Source organism: Tetrao urogallus (assembly GCF_951394365.1).
Source record: "Tetrao urogallus genome assembly, chromosome: 6".
In the NCBI taxonomy this organism is placed as follows: domain Eukaryota; kingdom Metazoa; phylum Chordata; class Aves; order Galliformes; family Phasianidae; genus Tetrao; species Tetrao urogallus.
The window spans coordinates 26,173,140-26,193,992 of NC_136819.1; the positions used below are offsets into that span (position 1 = coordinate 26,173,140).

The 20,853-nt window shown below is 37.8% G+C and overlaps 1 protein-coding gene across 1 annotated transcript in view; it reads right to left on the bottom strand.

Annotated features, from left to right (window-relative positions):
- UBR1 (ubiquitin protein ligase E3 component n-recognin 1) overlaps nucleotides 1-20,853 on the bottom strand; it is a gene marked incomplete at its 3' end in the record, with an annotated part of 54,768 nt that overhangs the window by 23,642 nt on the left and 10,273 nt on the right. The window contains exons 9-27 of the mRNA XM_079536714.1: nucleotides 20,551-20,639; nucleotides 19,698-19,796; nucleotides 12,285-12,442; nucleotides 11,881-11,980; nucleotides 11,496-11,624; nucleotides 10,556-10,736; nucleotides 9,590-9,651; nucleotides 9,311-9,421; nucleotides 8,924-8,989; nucleotides 8,669-8,770; nucleotides 7,574-7,637; nucleotides 7,018-7,142; nucleotides 6,067-6,119; nucleotides 4,901-5,003; nucleotides 4,404-4,452; nucleotides 3,504-3,658; nucleotides 2,534-2,633; nucleotides 1,746-1,855; nucleotides 49-138 (exon numbers count right to left, since the gene is read on the bottom strand). Of these exons, the coding sequence (XP_079392840.1) occupies nucleotides 49-138; nucleotides 1,746-1,855; nucleotides 2,534-2,633; nucleotides 3,504-3,658; nucleotides 4,404-4,452; nucleotides 4,901-5,003; nucleotides 6,067-6,119; nucleotides 7,018-7,142; nucleotides 7,574-7,637; nucleotides 8,669-8,770; nucleotides 8,924-8,989; nucleotides 9,311-9,421; nucleotides 9,590-9,651; nucleotides 10,556-10,736; nucleotides 11,496-11,624; nucleotides 11,881-11,980; nucleotides 12,285-12,442; nucleotides 19,698-19,796; nucleotides 20,551-20,639 (1,946 nt within the window). The remainder of the gene's footprint in view (nucleotides 1-48; nucleotides 139-1,745; nucleotides 1,856-2,533; nucleotides 2,634-3,503; nucleotides 3,659-4,403; nucleotides 4,453-4,900; nucleotides 5,004-6,066; nucleotides 6,120-7,017; nucleotides 7,143-7,573; nucleotides 7,638-8,668; nucleotides 8,771-8,923; nucleotides 8,990-9,310; nucleotides 9,422-9,589; nucleotides 9,652-10,555; nucleotides 10,737-11,495; nucleotides 11,625-11,880; nucleotides 11,981-12,284; nucleotides 12,443-19,697; nucleotides 19,797-20,550; nucleotides 20,640-20,853) is intronic.

Below are 20,853 nucleotides of genomic sequence, written 5' to 3' on the forward strand. Positions count from 1 at the left end.
AAAAACATTAAAGTTTATTAATCTATTGAACTTTAGTGTTATTATTACCTCATCACCTTTTGCAGTTTCTGAGCCTGATGGAGCCACTACTGCTGTCAAACTAGATTTTTCTCTCATTCTTTTCACTGTGTCAAACATCTACAAAGAGAGAGTTACATGTTAAAAACAAAATGCAAATTGGCTGTTGTTACAATATAAGATCAAACTTCTTGATATTTCATTAGTTTAGAATTAGAAAGTTTCATTGCTTTCAGATTTTCAAATGGATGAAATCAACTGCCCTACTGTTCTATCATAAAAGCAGCCCAGCAGTTGAAGAGTACTACTGAGTATAAGGGAAAGTAGAATTACACCAAATTTTCCAGTCCTTCTCCAGCACTAATATTTCTAAGGAGCTAAAGCTCTTTCGCCAGAATGACATCTGTATATCACATGCTAGCTTACCTCCATGAGGAAAGAGATTGAATAATCCATGGACACTAATATCAATGTGTGGAAGAGAAAGTTTTGCAGCTTGTGTCTGATTAGTTAAAAATAAGACAAATTTACTTTTTTTTTTTTTTTTTTTTTTTTTTTTACTTCTTCCAGCTGTCTACTCCAAGAAAATTCCAATTCAGATACTTTTAAATACATTTACATATTGTTAAAAAAAGCAAATTATATATTAAGTATCTTTTTACCTTTGCTCTTAGAATTTTACAAGAATAACTTCTTCAAAAACCTTTCAAACTTGCTACTGCAGTATATACCAGGGTAGTCAAATTTCAGTAGCTAAGGATAGCCTTGGAACCTTACTATGGATTCTTGTCCTCATTTCTACTGCTTTCTGGGAGCACTTGATGCCACCTAAACCAAAGGCCCAAAATTTGATAGCAGAATTCCTGCTAAGCAGAAGCCGCACCCAATGTTTCTACACTGGGCAAGGCATCACAGCTCCAGAGGATTTTCCCATCTCTTTGGTTGGGAAAAGACAATGAGATAGAAGGAAAAATAGCCCAAATCAAATGTACAACACAGCCATCATATAAAGTCTGACTGAAGTCTTCATACAAGCAGTCTCTGAAATGCTCTCCCAATTTATAAACCTTTGTTCAATTACAACTAAAGAGGGCTGCTCCAAAAGTAATGCCTCCTCTTTTATAACGCTGGCCCACAACATCAGAGGTGGATGTTGGTGGTTTGGCAGTAGAGGCTTAAACTTCCTGCCAATATTGAGTTATATTTATGACTGTGCAACAGATGACCGCAGAGGGGCAGACTGACAAAATGGCATCTGACATGGAAGTGCATATATTTGTAAGTTAATCCCCTCATGCAGAAAAAACTGCACATATTGCCATTCCTTGATGCTTGAAGAACATTTATAATGGCAAAACAGCAGATAGGAGTACAGTGAGGTGATGGGTGGTGCATTACAGCAGTGGTGCCAGCGGGTCACCTCCACTGTATAGATGTTTACAAAGGCAGCTCTTTGCATCTGACATAGTTTCCACAAAAATAAACAAGAAGCATTACTTTCAAAGTGACCTGTGTATTTTGCAACAGAACCACGAGGAACAAAATTTATGCATAAAACACACGTATGGCAAGAAACATTCCAGCATTTCTCAGCAAACACTACCCTAGTAGGTTTTATACATTTATTTATATTTTAAAGACATATGTATTTATACATATAATTTAAAAAAATTATATTTTTAAAGATAAAAGCTATTTCCAATCATACTTATCTCCCCGTTGCGTACCTGCAGTATCCAAATAACTGTGTCCTTCTGTGCCTCCAACTGAGGAACTCTTTTTAATTTTTCCAGAAGCATTAATACATTTACAGCATTCAGGGCTGAGCTTCCCATTCCTTTAACAAAGAAAGCAAATGCATTCAGAGGGAAGAAAAAGCCTGTACTTACAGCCAGGGATATGCCTTAAAATACTGCTAATCATATAGCACACATTTATGAAAACACAGTCTGTATAGCTACACTTCTGTCTTAGCTCCACTTATTCATCTAAATGTCATATAATCTTCCCCAATTGTGGATAAGTAGTTCTACTTCTATGGGCAGAGAATTAGAGAAAACAGAAACAGAGCTGCCTTCAGCTACAAAGAGAATGAATGGATCCCTTGAATTTTACACCAGTTTGGTATGTGCTGCGTATGAGCTAATTTTGCCATTAAAATAGAGTTCTACTAATGTTCTTCTTTGCAGTTGGGCTCCTAATAACTTTTTTGGCTTTAAAAATAATACAAATATACTTCAGAAATGGGAACACTCTCCTCAATTAGAATTCTTTTGCAACACTTTTCATTTAGAATTATTTCACATTGTTAGAAGAAAGACAAAAACATCAAAAAGAAGAGAGGAAGATCTTAATAAATTATTTGTTAGTACAGTTTTATTATGAAACAGTGATTACTTTTACATCCCTCATAGAAATGCATAAATGAGGTTAGGGTTTTTCTGATGTTGTTCTTGTTCTCACAAAATCAAATTACACTAATTTGCTCTACCCTTTCCAAGAAAATTAAACATACTTGTTGCTTTGTGATAAAAATCAAATGTTACTTCTTCTTCTGGAGACTTCTGTAACTGCTGCTTCTCTTCTAATAACCCTAAAGAAAGGAGATGAAGCACCTAAAAAGACAAAAATGGTATTTCTTATTCTAGAGGTCTAGAAAACTAGTATATCAAACAAGAATGCTTAATATAGCGTTCTATAATAGATTTGTTTTATCCATGATAAAACACAAATAAGAAAAGGTGCAAAAGTCATACATGAAATAGTAACGTACAATATGATGAAGTTTCCTGCATATCTCTTGCACTAAAGTTAATAAATTTTGCACACTTTACGTTAATAAAATATGAACCACATAATTTTATCTATAAACAGAAACATTTAGTATTTTATTATTTCCCAAATCCAAGGCTTAGCAGGCAAAGCCATTTGTTTAAAGAAAAAAAAAAAGTGTACTTTAATTGACAAAATTAACTTAGTAAGTCTATAAATTCAGATCCTGAACTTCTGAATACAGAAAAGCATCTCAACAGAGTCAGCAACTTTTTTTAAAGCACGAAGTCAACTGTGGTAAAATAAAATGCATAAATGCTCACAGAATTATTTTGTGACTGATGTCCCAGAGATATTTCTACCTTCGCATTCTACAGTTTACAGGATGATGTAACACCCTAACGTTGTGATCAAAAGGTTGGTTATTTCATGACAAGGATGAGGTAAGGAGAACTACATACTGAAACACAGTGAAGAGGCTATGAAGGTGGGGAAGCAAAACAGAACATCCGCAATTAACATTTTTGTTCTGCATTTCTATTTTATGGTAGAGAGAAATATTTTCTTTATTTATGATTTATAAAAACAGGTCTGGAGACCATGAAGTCACTTCTAATCATTCAAAGAATATCTTCACACATTTTGACCTTATCAGAAGCTGTTATGAGACAACACAGCAACCATGGAGGGAAGAGGACCAAAACTAATCATACCATTTGAATCATAGCTTCAGTCCACAAGTGTGTTTCCAGTTCTACTGCTCTCTGAAGGATGGTTCGCAGTATGTGCATCATTACATCACAGTTCAGAATCCTCACCACATTACTGAATGCAGGACAGAAGTCTGGAGGAGGCGGTGGTGGCAATGCTAGGAAATTGAGGTATGCAAATATATTCATACATATACTGCCATCTCAACAATTGCAGCAAAAAGGAGAGGAAGCAAGCACATCACTATCAGCAAAACAACAACCAGACTTACACAATTAATAAAAACATGCTCAAATGCAAATGTTTAAATCAGCTTCTGTCTTCAGATAAACTAAGCACTTTTAAGAAGTTCTTACATAAAACACATGCAAACTAAGCTAAACAAGCAATCCATCACAATATTCAGTTGTATCTAAAAATGCATGACCAATATTTAGCACTGCCTTGTGTCATTTATGTATCACAAACATATACAAAGTATGTTTTCCATCTGATACTATTTTCTCTTTAAACCAGTTGTCAGTTAAGTAAGAGGATATGTAACAAAGATTATAGAATTCACTGGAACAGTAACATGGGAAGAGAAAAAAATAATTACCTGTTGCATCTAACAGAAGAAGGAAACAGTTTATTTCATTAAATTGTTTACTTAATAGTTTACAAAATCTTCCTTAAATCTACTCAATTAACGCTCATGACTTGAATGGGGAAAAGTAAATTCAAAGGAAAAATAATGCTTGTGTTAGCATTAATCAATTACAATTTCTAATGTAACAACATATTTAATGTGAACTCAGCTACCCATTGCAAGTCACAAGCCATCCATCAATGCCCATTTTACACACAACCACATGAACCACTGTATTATCCCATTTGTTGAGACATTAGTTCTAAAGTTTTACCTTCATCTTTGTTTTCTTGTTTTCTTCTTTTCTTCTGTGTATGTTCAGCCTACAGAAAAGACAAGATAGAAAGTCAATATTTAGTCATGTAACTAAAATCCTGTATGAAATCTGCTTATTGATTCTTAATTTTGCACTTCATTTTCTTGTAAGAATTTTGAGAAACATACATTTTTTCCTCAGTAAGATTTGGAAAAAAGCAATGTTTGCTTTCTTCCAGTTCAAAGATAATTCTTGGTACATTCTGTTCTTACCTTTAACAGTTAGCAGAGTTAATACGTAAGTCACACAGGAAAAGTACTAACACAAGACACACTGCAACAATTTGTACCAACAGTGTAAGCTGCTTCAGAAGTTCGGAACTGAAGTTCCGCACACATTATTTCCAGAATCATCTACTTCAAACTCCATTAACTCCTTTGATTCAGCAAGATCCTTCAGCCACTGAAAAGCATGTACAATTTTTACCTTTGAGAATGAATTTTACATTGGCTTACCTTGCTATGCTGGGTCTTAGTATAATGATAAAAGAATATATTGAATTCTTTCAAGCATTCATCTTTCAGTTCATAAACTCCATGTCCAGACACACCTGGTTTCCTTAAAAAGAAATATTTCATGACAGAGATTAGTAATTAAAGTTTGGTGTATCTTTGAAAGTAAATAAACCAGACACAGGATTTGTTTTCCAAGAAAAAGCTATTAAGAAAGGAAATAGTGACAGTTACTTTGTTAACTAATAAAAACTGTACCCAGTCTGTTCTTTAAGTCTTTAACTTTCAAGATTGTTGACTACTTTAAATCCAACCTAGTTCTAAAATATTTATGCCTCCATGATCTACACCAGACCATGAAGACAGGTAAATTCATTTAACTGTATGGCTTACAATTTTAGATGTTGAATATTTTTGTATAAAAATCCATAACTACTTTAACCAAGGTATAAAACAAGCAATACAGAGAGCTACCTCCCATCTGTATGAGCCAAAACATCAATTTTTTGAATACAATTCCCACAGCAAAATTCCTAAGTATTATAGGAATATATATATATAAAAATATATAAGTTTACATATATATATATACACATATAATCTTATAGTATATAATAATATATATATTATATATATATAATTTTATAGTCACCACTGATTAAATAAGCAAGCCACATGAAACTGAAAAAAGGTACGCTAAACCAATTAAAATAAAAAGACATTTCTGTGACAAAAATATAGCAGACATTTGAACTAGTTTTTCTTCAACAGATGCAACTCTTTTTCTGCATCTGTATTTTCCAAAATATACCCTTCATCTGAAAGCTACAGAAAGTTAGCAAACAAATAACACCTGAATGAATGATTGGGTGATCAAAGATATAACAAGTTGTTATGGTTCCCAACTACTTCTGAAATTAAATTAGTTTTTGAACATTTTCCCACTTAACATCACTAAACTTGCAAGGCCCCTCAAACTGGGTCTAAAGGAAAAAAACAGCAGCTTCAGATATTCAATATGCTTTTCTTTCCTCAGCACATACAACAATGTATGTAGTTCAAGACAGTACAATATTAACTGAATAGAGAGTGCAGTGCAGCTTGTTTAACCCATAAGATACAGTATTTCATTTTCAAGCTAGTTATGAAAAGCATTGTTATGAACTTACTTAAATGTTGCTACTTTATCAATTACATTCTCCAAGCCAGTTTCATTGTTCTCCTGGTAAAATAAAAAAAAAAAAAATTTGGCATAAGCATATCATGATTCAAATCACTTCAAATAACAAAAATAGACATAAAAATTCAGAGCAATTCTAAATTCTTCAATAGATTTTGCCCACTGTTACTCAGAAAGTAGATACAACTAACAAGCTGCAAAAAATTACTGAAGACAGTCAAATACTTTCACCCATTATATAAAATTTCATTTGATTCCTAAACAGAGCAGTGACTTTCCTAAGTGCAGAGTGGGAAAACAGAATTTTACTCACTAAAAATAGTGACTGTGGATCACCTGTTACTGGTTCCAGGGTATTAGATTTGCAAATAATTCTTCATTTTTTTTATTTTTTACATTGATCTTCAGCCCTGAAAACTTGCACAAGCTCCAAAATCTAATGCACTCCTCTTTGAGTGAATTTTCAACATTTAGATAGAATACTAGGGAAATGTATGCTTTCAGACAAATCTGACTTTTCAATGCACCAGTTAAAGTGATCAGAAGTACAGAATCACATTTATTGATAGTAAAATGGGCAGAACAGAATCCAACTGTATGGTTCCACAGGCCAAAAAATAAATTCAAAATTTCTGTTCTTGAAAATGAAGAGAGCTGTGCCTAAATACAATTAAAAAAAAAATCCACCCCTTCTTCAAAATGAATCATCCTCCCCCAAAACCTTTTCAGATTAGACCATTCTTGAATCATTATGTTTAACTTCACATCCGTAAGGTACAGAACATCACTTGCAATGTTGTATTTTATTTCTCAAACTAACCTTAACTTTTATATTAAGAAATGAAGTAGTTTCATACGAAGTTACGGAAGGTTAACAGGAGAATGACATAAAAATAGAGAAGTTTAATTAAGTTAAAAGAAGTAACAAACAAGGACTCACATTTTCAGGCAAGGATTTTGTAATTGCACTGTGAGCCATTGGCTCAATACACAGTAGATGGATGATTTCTCTCATGATAACGTCCTCCTTTGTCACATTACTCACACCAGGCACATATCTTTCTCCTATCAGATTTGATCAAAAGGAAGACAATGGCAGACATGACAGTTACAAAGCAATTCTGACTTTTGCAAGGAAGTAAAGCTATTGCTGAGATTTATAGTATCTGAGGAATATAAACTTCTACTATATCAAGCGTGAGAGAAGGTGACAGGATTTTTTTGACCCTAGCTTCCTAACAAACTGGGCTGAATTTCTTCTTATGATATACCTTGTAGCTAGTTATGAAGTAAACATTGACTTTTTTATTATATAAAACTATTGCTTTCAGATGACAAATGCTCAAATTACTGAACTATCTACGTAAAAACAAAGTATTTTCTACTATCCTTCTCAAATAATATATATTTTAAAAAAAGTAAATCGAGCCTATTCTTTCCAACTGTAGTTATTCATCATCATCATAATACCAGAGAGGAAAAAAAATATAACTTACCCACTACATAGATGATAATCTGTAACATTTCTTCTATTAATACGTTACATTGTTTGATCAGATCCTACAAAAATGAAAGAAATTAGGGTGTTTTTTTTTTTTATACGAAAATCCATCAAATAATATTGACCTCAAATGCACTGCATCACTGAAACACTGTACTGTGAAAAGATCTCTCCTATAATGAGTAGGACAAATGCCTGCATCTATTCTGCAACAGAAGTGCAAGTTTCACATTCAGGAAAAAAAACAACATATAAATGTGTACCAAATGAAGAGTTACATAAAAGTTTCAAGGCTCAAGAAGTGGCACAATAATCCAGGGAAGTTTCATCAACAATAGAAGGACACTACATATTGTAGACAAATAATTTTCCAGTATTTTAGTGGACAACTTCTGAAGTTAAATTAGTAACAAGGAAATCAGTTTGCACAAGCAATCATTCAACCTTCTGAATGCAGAACAAAAAGTAACAAAAAGCTAAAAAAACAAAAAAACAAAAAAACACATATGTAGAGAAGGATGGTCACTGCTCAGATCTGTTCATTCAACCTTATGCCATGCCAGTACTGCTATTCCCTGAACTGCCTAGTTTACTGGGAAGCACTTTGAACTACATGTGCCAGAGAGCAAAATCTGTCTGTTCGTTTCAAATTATGAAAGTCTCTTCCAGGAACACAAAATCGTTTCCCTCTGAACATCAGCAAGCATTTCTTAATCATGTCAGTGACTGAGCACTAGAGCAGATTATCCAGAGAGGTTGTGGGGAAACCATCCTTGGAGAAATTCCAAGATATTCTCCCTCCTTGGAGACTTTTTAAAAGCCACCTGGACATGGTCCTGGGCAACCCACTCTAAATAGACCTGCTTGAGGACAGGTGTTGGACCAGACGGCCTCCAGAAGTCCCTTCTAACCTCAAACATTCTGTGACTGTGTGTTTTATCTAACTGCTAGATCCTCTGTTGACTGACGTAGTGTAGTTAAAAAAAAAAAAAAAAAAAAAAAAATGCAGTGAGCAACAGTAGCTAGTTTTTCTGTTGTGCCCTTCCGTTCAAAATAAGTAAATTAATTAGCAGAAATACTTGACACTTACCTGATCTTTCGTGAGCTTGATCTTTTTGAAAGCGTCTGCAAGCTCGTATCTCTGGAGTAAGAGCAATAGAAAATGGTTTGGATCCATAAGAGATGCACCAATCTGCAAATAATAACAGTATATCAGATATTACAATTCTGCATTATGAAAAATACCCTTTTACCAAGAAAATATTTTGAAATGATACATATTTAAGATAAAAAACAAATCCATTAAAACGTTATGTTAAGCAAGCAATGATTCAGAACATTATACCTGGAGCATGATGATGTCTTTATCATACATCTCTTCTCTGCACTTAACATCTTGATAGTAGAATACCTGAGAGATACGAAAACAAAATTTAAAGTGGAGATATGATTTAACACACTTTCAAATCTGCACCAGCCAATGTCTGAGACTTCTTCAAATTGTAAAGCATCTTTATTAAAGGCAAGTTCCATGTTTCTTTCTGAATGAACAATGGTGAAACAAGTCATCTACATTCCCATCTAAAAACTTTGTGAATTTCTGTAAAAGTAACATCCATAACCTCTCTCTGCCCTGAACTACCATCAGTCAAGAACACTATCGAGAAACACTTGCATACACCACTAAGATCAAGATCGTTAAGATCACCGCTGCTTAGCGCAAAGTGTGTACCTGACTTATCAAGGAGAGACCATTCCTTCTCCACATCTCCGCAGCAACCTGAGCAACCAAAACAAGACACCGCAAAGGATATTCTACTAGCAGTTCCACTTGAAATTCTTCCTAGAATTAAAGAAGAGTTGTGTTTGTCAATGATCTTACAGAAAGTGTTAATGAACACAGACATGTCCAAAGTAGCAAAATAAACCAAAATTCTGTAACTTCAACACACATGCTTTCTCCCCTCCCAAGTATAAATCATATGAAGCATTTGAAAAACAAAAATCTTACAGGAGAAACAAACTCATGCAATCTTGAGATGGTTCCAGTCTTGCTTAATTGTACATGAAGACCTACACAACAAACAGGAAAAAAAGCATATAATATAAATCCAAATCAGCCAAGTTTCTATTTCAACCACTTCAACATTTTAGTGGAACTACCTATAATTCAGAATTACAAGAAAGAGGCTTATTTAGAAAAAACGTAGCACTTTTTTTTCCTCTTTAAGGCTAAAGAACTGTTACATTGTCCTAACAGTTTTAACCAGTTTTACAATCCATTATTTTATGAATAAATCTATTTATTTAAAGAATTTATTAAAACAATTTAAATAGAGATGATAAATACCATCAAGTTTTTAATATCAATTTAAATAACATACTGTCACTAGTAACAGAATTTCAAACAGATGGTATCTTGTTATCAAATGATGTGATAAAATATCTACAGCTTAATAACAGCATATGATTTCACTTGTATTTTAGAGAAAGCCATAACCACCCACCACTGTGGTCCCCATGAATTCTGACTAGAAATCTGTCCTGGCATGCTGCAAAAATTTATCTTTTAGGAGGAACATTTTAACAGTTCTAAGATATAAGTGGCTGGAAAATAAATCTGGCATACAGAAATAATGAACATTCATTTTGGTATAAAAATTAGAAAAAGGAAAAGGACAGAAATTCGAAAACAGTTGAGACAGAACTGAAGATTTCTGCTTGTTAAATCATGAAACATTTCCCTTCTTGTCTTTCTGCTTTGTTCTCTCTCTCCTGATTTAAAAATGTCCTCCAATACAACAAATGCTCCTTTAAGAAAAAATTCCAATAGCGGAGCATCTGGGGAACAGGGTCACTTCATGAGAATGTCACAAAGGAACTGATCTCTGAAGCATTTTATCTAAACGTTTTCTAAAATAAAGAAAGGGATGGGTGAGAAACTTAACTCAAATAGCTAGCAAAATAAAACACCTACCTGCCAGAGTCCTAGAAAGTGGTAAATGTATGCTGACAGGATCTGAAGACACTCTGTAAGGTCTACTCTCCAAAGTATGGCCACATAAGTGAAACACTGTCTTTTCCCGTGAACGGCCGTTTGTGCTGCACCTCATTACAGCCTTATGACATTCTTTGTAAGCCCTCAGCAACAGCTCCTCCTGAAATTTCAAACAAGTGCAGAGATTTGCATCTTAAATTGATACATACGCATGAAACTTCATCATGTTTCTTTCCAGTGTTGCAAATAGTTGCTTAAAATTCACACCATCATCACTATTGTCACTTAACAGCGAAGAACACTGGACTGGAGCAAGGAGCACCAGCCGAAGCTAGCTTAGAGTATTCTGAGAGCTGCACTGTCAAACACTCTGAAATCAATGGGCCTACTTAAGCTGCACTGTTTTATAGGTTTGCAAAGTTTGCATCCCAAATTACATCATGTTTTCATTTGTTGTAATTCTTGCTTTCTCTTGCTAGAAAAAAAAAAAAAAAAAAAGAAATCCATCTCAAAAGAACTTCTTTGTTTTTTAGACAATTTCCTCCCTTCCCCCAGCAGAGAGATGAACTCCAGAACCAAAGACTATTTACAGGCTAATTACACAATTAGTATGAAGTTTCTGCAGTTGAAAATGAGCACCATATGCTTCAAAACTTTTAAAACTTGGTAGATCACTATGAATGCTGAGAAACACTTATTCACAATTTGTCAGATATTCTATGCAATTCTGTCAGCTAGACGACAATATTCTGGGATCCCCTCTCCACATCTTACCACGTCAATTCTTTCATACTCCTTTTTTTGAGGGGATCTGTATTATACAACAATAAGCTTTTTTAAAAAGTTACCATTTAAGAAGTACTCAGAAATATTCACGGATGCCACGCATACATGAATTCCAGACAACAAGTTTCCTTACGTCACAGGCACACCATTCTTGGAACATCAAGAGTATGTTCTTTAGCTGCATCTGTATAGCAATGGCTGCTTCCCAGTCAGGGTCCACCTCAATGTGCTGACCAATCTGTCTTTTTATCTCTTCCATTCCCTGAAATAGAGATGCCACAAAATATACACACACTGAATCAAGGGTCACAGGCTTAAAGTAACAGAAAATCTCATAAGCAAATGGTAAAATCCAGGTGGTTTGGCTGTAGCTAGAATTGCTGAATAGTGCTTCTAAAACAAAGCATTACTTCATCACCCATCCAAAACGTAAGCATTTATTTTAATTGCATCAAACAAAAGCATTGTATTGTCTTTACATAAGCATACTAGAAAGAAATTACATGAATGTATCATACCTGCATGCAAGTTAAAATCCTTAGGAAAGAAACAAATCCTTCTAAAAAGCGCTCCCTCAGACGGTTCGTCCATACTGCAGGCTTGCTGATTAAAACATACCTGTCCCCAAAGAAAACATCTTTTTTTCAGAATTCTCTTTTGCTTATGCTTGTATTCAAAGTATTCACTGTATTAAAATGCTCAACATCATCATCAAATTACATTACAATCGAACTCAAACTCTTTAAATTTTCACCAAAAATTAGAGGTGCTTGGTGCAACTCTATTTGAAATTAACAGACGTTGAATTCCGAGATACTTGGCTATTTTGCTTTTACCTTACTCAATTCATTACAATAACTCAAGACCTCATCCTACTTCCAAATTCTTATGAATTGCTTAAGCTTGTCAGCTTTATACTTACCTGAGGTCATATATTACTGCATATACCCTATTCAGTTTATCCTGGCTGTAACCTTGGAAGTTGAACTTGTCGTTTTTGTCTAGATACTCTGGAAGGACTTCCAGGAGTGTCTCTGTAATGATAGTGATTACATTTTGCTCTTCAATAAGATGGCGAGCCTGAAAAAAATTAAAACCTTTTATTTCCCCTGTTTCTGTTTGAGAGAACTGTCAAAATTTTCCCTTCAAATTGTCACGGAGTTGACCAGATCAATCTATGTCCGTGACAGGGGCGACAGGCCTCTGCCCTCCCCCCCCACCCCAGTCCCACAAAAATGGGGAGGAAGGAAGGGAGGAAAAGAGCAGCGGCACCAATCTATGGAGGAAAACTTATTTTACTATAATATTGGAATACAAGATAGCACAATATATACAATTTAATTGAAATTGAGACTAATGAATCAGACAAGATGAGAGAGAGAGAGAGAGAGAGAGTTCCCGGAACCAAGTCAAACCTGAAAAGGCTTGGAACGGCTAGGAAAGCACCCTCCAGCACCCACTGCCAGGCAGCAAGAGAGCGCCCCCCCCCACCCGGAAAGGCCAGATCCCGTGACTTCTGTAACATACAGGGATAGGTACTTGGAATTGGGGCAGTGATACTTTAATGCCCCGTATACTACATGATGTTTTGATGTGGAATACTGAAACCCAGAAACGAAAAACAAAACAAAAACAAAAACATAGAACCATGACATTCCACCCCTTATTCTACATCGTTACATCATGCTTGAAATTTATACACATATATATACAAACAAACAAAAAATGATTAAAATGCATTACTCACACATGGCTATATATATATATATATATATATATATATGTATATATATATATATATATATATATATATATATATATATATATATATATATATATATATATATATATATATATATACATAGAATTACTGACTGCACTCCCCTGGCATCAAGTTTCCTTGTGGTACACACTGAACATCCCCATTCTTCTGCATCACCCACCAAGTGGATCCTGGTCCCTGGGCAAAAACTGTACCACGGAGAGGTTTGCCCTTTCCAGAAGCTGGAAGAACCCAAACTGCCTTTCCTAACATGTTCTTTACATGTACAACAGGGACTTTATCTCCCTCTACGGTATGTAGGGAACTGGATTGGTTAGGACCATCACGATTGATAGATCCTCTGGTATTGACTAACCAGGTAGCTTCTGCTAAATGCTTCTCCCAGTGTTTAAATGTTCCGCCACCCAATGCTTTTAGCATCGTTTTTAACAATCCATTGTATCGTTCAATTTTACCAGAGGCTGGTGCATGATAGGGAATATGGTAAATCCACTCAATGCCATGATCTTTGGCCCAAGTATTTACAAGAGAATTTTTGAAATGAGTCCCATTATCTGACTCAATTCTTTCTGGGGTGCCATGTCGCCACAGGACTTGTTTCTCGAGACCCAGTATGGTGTTTCGGGCGGTAGCATGGGGTACTGCATATGTTTCAAGCCACCCAGTGGTTGCCTCCACCATAGTAAGCACATAATGCTTACCATTGCGAGATCGTGGCAAGGTGATATAATCAACCTGCCATGCCTCCCCATATTTATACTTTTGCCATCGCCCTTCCTCCCAGAGAGGTTTCATCCTCTTGGCTTGTTTGATGATGGCACATGTTTCACAGTTATGAATAACCTGTGCAATGGCATCCATAGTTAAGTCCACCCCTCGGTCTCTGGCCCATTTGTATGTTGCATCTCTCCCTTGGTGACCTGAGGTCTCATGGGCCCACCGAGCCAGAAATAATTCACCCTTGTTCTGCCAGTCCAGGTCTATTTGAGCCACCTCAATTCTGGCAGCTTGGTCTACCTGATGGTTATTTTGCTGTTCTTCAGTAGCCCGACTCTTGGGCACATGAGCATCTACATGGCGCACCTTCACAACCATATTCTTTGTTCGGGCAGCAATGTCTTTCCACAGTTCAGCAGCCCAAATAGGTTTACCCCTTCTTTGCCAGTTATTTTGCTCCCACTGCTGTAACCACCCCCATAAGGCATTTGCTACCATCCATGAGTCAGTGTAGAGATAGAGCATTGGCCACCTCTCCCGTTCAGCGACATCTAAGGCCAGTTGGACTGCCTTTACCTCTGCAAATTGGCTTGATTCTCCTTTCCCTTCAGTGGCCTCTGCAACTTGTCGTGTGGGGCTCCACACAGCAGATTTCCACCTGCGATGCTTCCCCACAATACGACACGATCCATCTGTGAACAAGGCATATTTCTTTTCGTTCTCTGGTAGTTCATTGTATGGTGGGGCCTCTTTAGCACGAGCTATTTCGTCTCCTGGTGGTGTTCCAAACTTTTTACTTTCAGGCCAGTCCATGATGACCTCTAGGATTCCTGGACAGCTGAGGTTCCCCATCCGTGCTCGTTGTGTAATCAGTGCAATCCACTTGCTCCAAGTGGCATCAGTAGCATGATGGGTGGAGGGAACTTTTCCTTTAAACATCCAGTTCAGCACTGGCAGTCGAGGTGCCAGAAGGAGCTGTGTTTCAGTACCGACTACTTCAGAAGCAGCCCGAACCCCCTCATAAGCGGCTAAGATCTCCTTCTCAGTTGGAGTGTAGCCCTCTTCCGACCCCCTGTAGGCTCGACTCCAGAATCCCAGGGGTCGGCCTCGGGTCTCTCCTGAGGCTCTTTGCCACAAACTCCAAGTGGGACCGTTCTCTCCAGCAGCAGTGTAGACGATGTTCTTTATACCCTGTCCCGTCCGTACTGGCCCTAGGGCCACGGCACGGGCTATCTCCTGTTTAATCTGTTCAAAAGCCTGCTGCTGCTCAGGGCCCCATGTAAACTCATTTCTCATTCGCGTCACATAGTAAAGGGGGCTTACAATGAGGCTGTAGTTTGGAACATGCATTCTCCAAAAGCCCACTGCACCCAGAAAAGATTGTGTCTCTCTTTTGCTAGTGGGTGGAGACATAGCAGTGATTTTGTCGATCACATCTGTCGGGATGTGACGACGACCATCTTGCCACTTTATACCTAGGAACTGAATCTCCTGGGCAGGTCCTTTCACTTTGCTTCGCTTAATAGCAAAACCAGCACTCAGAAGAATTTGGATTATTTGCTCTCCTTTCGTGAAGACTCCTTCTGCTGTATCGCCCCACACAATGATATCATCAATGTACTGCAGGTGCTCAGGAGCACTGCCCTGTTCCAATACAGTTTGGATCAACCCATGGCAAATGGTCGGGCTGTGTTTCCACCCCTGGGGCAAACGGTTCCAGGTATACTGAATGCCCCTCCATGTGAAAGCAAACTGTGGCTTACATTCTTTGGCCAAAGGGATGGAAAAGAAGGCATTAGCAATGTCAATGGTGGCATACCATTTGGCCGCTTTTGACTCCAGTTCATATTGAAGTTCTAACATGTCTGGCACAGCAGCACTCAGTGGGGGTGTGACTTCATTCAGGCCACGGTAGTCCACCGTCAGCCTCCATTCTCCACTGGCTTTACGCACTGGCCATATGGGGCTGTTAAAAGGCGAGTGAGTTTTGCTGATCACTCCCTGGCTCTCTAGTTGACGAATCAACTTATGAATGGGGAGCAAGGAATCCCTGTTGGTGCGGTACTGCCGCCTGTGCACCATTTTTGTGGCAATCGGTACCTGTTGCTCTTTTACTCGCAGCAGCCCCACAACAGACGGATCTTCTGACAGGCCAGGCAAAACAGACAGCTGCTTAATGTTGTCTGTGTCCACAGCAGCTATTCCAAAGGCCCGTCGATACCCCTTAGGATCCTTGAAATGCCCCCTTCTGAGATAATCAATACCTAGTATACATGGAGCCCCTGGGCCCGTCACAATAGGATGTTTCTGCCAGTCCTTACCAGTGAGGCTTATCTCAGCCTCCAACACAGTCAATTCTTGAGAGCCCCCGGTCACTCCAGAAATATGGATTGATTCTGTCCCTTCATGACTCGAGGGCATCAGAGTGCACTGTGCACCAGTGTCCACCAGGGCCTTATATTTCAGTGGTTCTGATGTGCCAGGCCATCGAATCCACACAGTCCAATATACTCTATTATCCCTTTCCCCCCCCTGACTGAGGGCAGGGCCCCCCTATTCATTACCTGTGGTAACTGGAGCAACTGCACTGGTGGTTGATCTGCCTTGTAATTCTTTCACCCGTGCTCGCAGTACAGCAGTAGGTTCACGGTGCCACTTCCTCATGTCTTCTCCATGGTCACGTAGGTAATACCATAAGACAATTCGCGGTGTATTATCCCTTACTTGAGCTGGAGAACGTTTGCCTCTAACAGCCGAGATTTTTGATGGTGCACGTGAGAAGGAAGGTTCATCGTCTTTAATTAGGTGGGCTCGCATAAATTTCATCATCTCCTTCACCTCCTTCACATCCTTCGCTAGACTCGTTTGATTATCCTGATCTTCATCAAGCGTTTCTGATACTGCTACAGGTTTGTCACGGTTAATCAGTTGAGACACTTGCTCCGTCATTTTTGATATAGCAGCCACAGCAGCATGAATTGGGGACAGCAATTGTTCGTAGTTTTGGAGCGTAACAATTAATTCATAAACTAAGGGTGTTCTCTGTTGTTCTTGGTATCTGTCACATGCTGACGTTAGTGTAGCGGCATATTTGTCCGGTGCTGTTGTCACGATTTTCTGCCATATCTCAGGCGTCGTCCTCACCTTTTCAGGGTCGCGGTTTTGTTGTGGGTGGTTAGGAACAAAGTTAGGGTCATACAACATTTCCACCACGCCTATTTCCCTCAAATACTGGATACCCTTTTCCACTGTATCCCATTTTTTCATCGCAATCTTCAAGCCATTTTTGAAGGGATACTTTTCCTTCACGGCTATTAACACTCGTTCCCAGAGGGAGGCAGCCTCATCCGAACATCGACTAATTCCTCTGTCAATAGCTGGATCTCTGGCAATGGCACCTAGTTGGCGAGCTTCATTACCATCCAGAGACAAGCTATGGGCCCCACTGTCCCAACAACGAACCAACCAGGAAACAAGAGTTTCATTCGGGCGCCGTGTAAACTCCTTTCTTGAACCTTGGATTTCAGTCATCTTTAGAGGCCGGCGAGTAGTAATAGAGACTTCCTCTTCATCACTTTCTTCTGCATGTCTCTTAGTTTTCCCTTTTGCCTTTCGCGATGGTGGTGGTTCTGAGGAGGGCCCCTCGCCTGGATCTTCCTCCTCCTCCTCCTCTTCTTCTCTTTTTCGTTCAAGACGCGAAGACACTCGTTTCCATTTCTTGCCCTCCACAGGAGCAACCGGTATTGTTACTGGTGTCTCCTGTGATTGATTAGATTTGACTTGGGGATTTTCCCCTTTGGCTTGAACCTCAGCTCGGAAACTCTCTCTCTCCAGAATGGTATTATATAGGGCACGGTAAGCACAAGCCAAACCCCAAATAAGTTGTACCTCCTTAGATTTATGTAAGCCGCATAGTCCCTGACTCAAATACTGGCTTAGTTTCTCAGGATCCCACAGGTGTTCAAGAGTAAAATCCCATGACACTGCGGGTCCCCATGCTTCTAAGACCTTTCCTAAACCTCTCCATATCCCCTGCCAGTCATCATTCTCTAGTTTTTGAGGAGACTCCTTATTACGAATGCTTAGGAATACATTCAGGAGAATTGATGACACGAACAACAACATGAGTATTAATTCAAGATTCGAAAAACGTTTTACAAACCGAAAAGAAAACCCGGAGACTGGTCTGAACATTGTGTTGTTTGTAAAATTAGCTATTCCATTTGGGATGTAGCTGTTTGTGAAATTAGCCATTCCTTCTGGGATATAGTTGTTTGTGAAATTAACCATTCCTTCCGGGATGTAAATGTCAAAATTCAAATCATACCACATTGCAAGTAGGTAAAACATAGGTGTCTCCATCAGTGCCATTATGTACCTATATACGGACGCAATTCCAACACACGTAAGTGCAAGATGGATTATTGGCCAGTAGGTTGTGAGTAACACCATTGCTTTAAATCCTTTACACAGCGCCCCCACGATAACAAGTGGGTTCATCAGACGTGCCTGCTAAAAAGGGGTTAATGTATTGAAGCTAACAAGAGCGGGGAAAAAAAAAAAAAAAAAGGCACTACCCAGACTAAGTAGTGCTCAAAGTTTACAAATATCCCAGAACACTGGCAGTACGCCTAATCTTTCAAGGTCAGGTTTTCCAGCACAGAAACTTGAACTACTGATAATGCTCCCTAATGAAGCTCTCTAAGAGCAGAGAGAAAAAAAGATCCGTTCTAACAGCTAAAAAGCAGCTCGAGCCCCACGTTGGGCGCCAAAAATCTGTCACGGAGTTGACCAGATCAATCTATGTCCGTGACAGGGGCGACAGGCCTCTGCCCTCCCCCCCCACCCCAGTCCCACAAAAATGGGGAGGAAGGAAGGGAGGAAAAGAGCAGCGGCACCAATCTATGGAGGAAAACTTATTTTACTATAATATTGGAATACAAGATAGCACAATATATACAATTTAATTGAAATTGAGACTAATGAATCAGACAAGATGAGAGAGAGAGAGAGAGAGAGAGTTCCCGGAACCAAGTCAAACCTGAAAAGGCTTGGAACGGCTAGGAAAGCACCCTCCAGCACCCACTGCCAGGCAGCAAGAGAGCGCCCCCCCCCACCCGGAAGGGCCAGATCCCGTGACTTCTGTAACATACAGGGATAGGTACTTGGAATTGGGGCAGTGATACTTTAATGCCCCGTATACTACATGATGTTTTGATGTGGAATACTGAAACCCAGAAACAAAAAACAAAACAAAAACAAAAACAAAAACATAGAACCATGACACAAATGTATCTTAACTACAAATTATTTAAGCATTTATAAAAGCCACCAATGCTGTGATAATATTTACTATGCATGAAAACAATTTGTAACAACTTGGCATGTTTGTTTTTTCTGACAGCATCAATTTAGCAGACATTATCCAATGGATCTAGGACAATCACAAAAAAGTTCTGGAGTACTAACATAAAAAAAAAAAAATCAAGGAAAAAATAGAAAAATACAAGTATACTACTTTCCCCACGGAACTTAATATCTCGCTCACACAAATATGCCTTTAACCAGTTTTTGACATCATTTTTAACATGAACAGAAAATTAAAAACAAGCTAATACAGAGAATGACACTGACCAAAATATCCACTTACTTACACTCCATTATCTTCTGCAATAGATTTGCATGTATACTCAATGCCTGTACTCGCATATTCAAGGGCAAAATGATTCATTTTCAACTCAGCAATACATAGACTGTCAAGTAGAGAAGTACTGTAGTACTGCTAGCAATTTTCACATTTGTTTTACATTTCTAGTGTAGACAGGCAGTACATACCAGAGTAGGTACAGTGAATATCTGAACTGAGAGTGCTGTCACAGAGAGAACTCTGTCATGATCATCGCTGATGTATTCTTTTTGCAAAGTCTTGTAATACTGGGAAAAGAAAATATTTGGAAATTAAATAAAATGAGCTTGAATTAAATGTTTCATTTATTAGCAAGAATTATATTTCAGATGCCCTTCTTCCCAACAGAAGTAGCTCAAACAAAAATGCCACAACGTTCTCAATGCACCTCAGTACTTAACGTGAGCCCCTAGTACTGAAGATGAGCACAAACTGCTCTCTCAAAGTACCAACATTTTTTTTTTTTTTTTTTTTTTTTTTTTATCATCTCCTACAACCAAACTTCCTCATGTAAAAAGAACAAGACAGTAAAATACCATAAACCAAGTCTTCCTCCTTCTCCAGTAAACAAACATTGAGAGTTGCTTAATACCTGTTTAGAAAGGTGTACAGTAAATGAGCCTTCATTTATTCTCTTTACTTTCAAGGGAAACCACAAATTGTCAGACATCCTTATCAAAATTAAAAACTCTCAACAAAACAGCCTTATGTTGTAGAGACAACCATTGCATGTTTCTTCTAAAGCAGACCAACCAGTTTCAGTTGCACTTCAACAGCTGTTCCAAATTATACAGAAAATACAGTACTATATTCATAATATGTATGTATACCTACATGATCATAAGGAAGAAAGCAAAGACAAAAGGGACTAATACACTCTACAGTGACTGAGTTGTTAAAACTCTGCTTAATCGAGATTTATTTATATTGAAACAATTTTTAGGTTTAGGGGAAATTTTACAAATCTACTAAACATTAATAGCACGAGAAGCAAATATTTACCTTTACAAATTCCACAGCAAAATGCTTTTTGTAATCCATTTCCATGAAAAAACTACTGAAGATAAGCTCATGAAGAACCTTCCTTGCCCCTGTGAAAAACCAAGAATTCACTTGACTTTAATAAAATGCAGTTTTTCATGAAAAAGAACAGATTTTAAAAAATACTTAACAATAATTACAAGCCTTGATATCGTCACAGTGCGTATACAATGTTATTCACATCATTTCTTTTAACTTTGACACTTTGCAATATGTATTTAAAACACAGCAAGTATCAAGTCACTTGTATTTAAGCTAATTCTG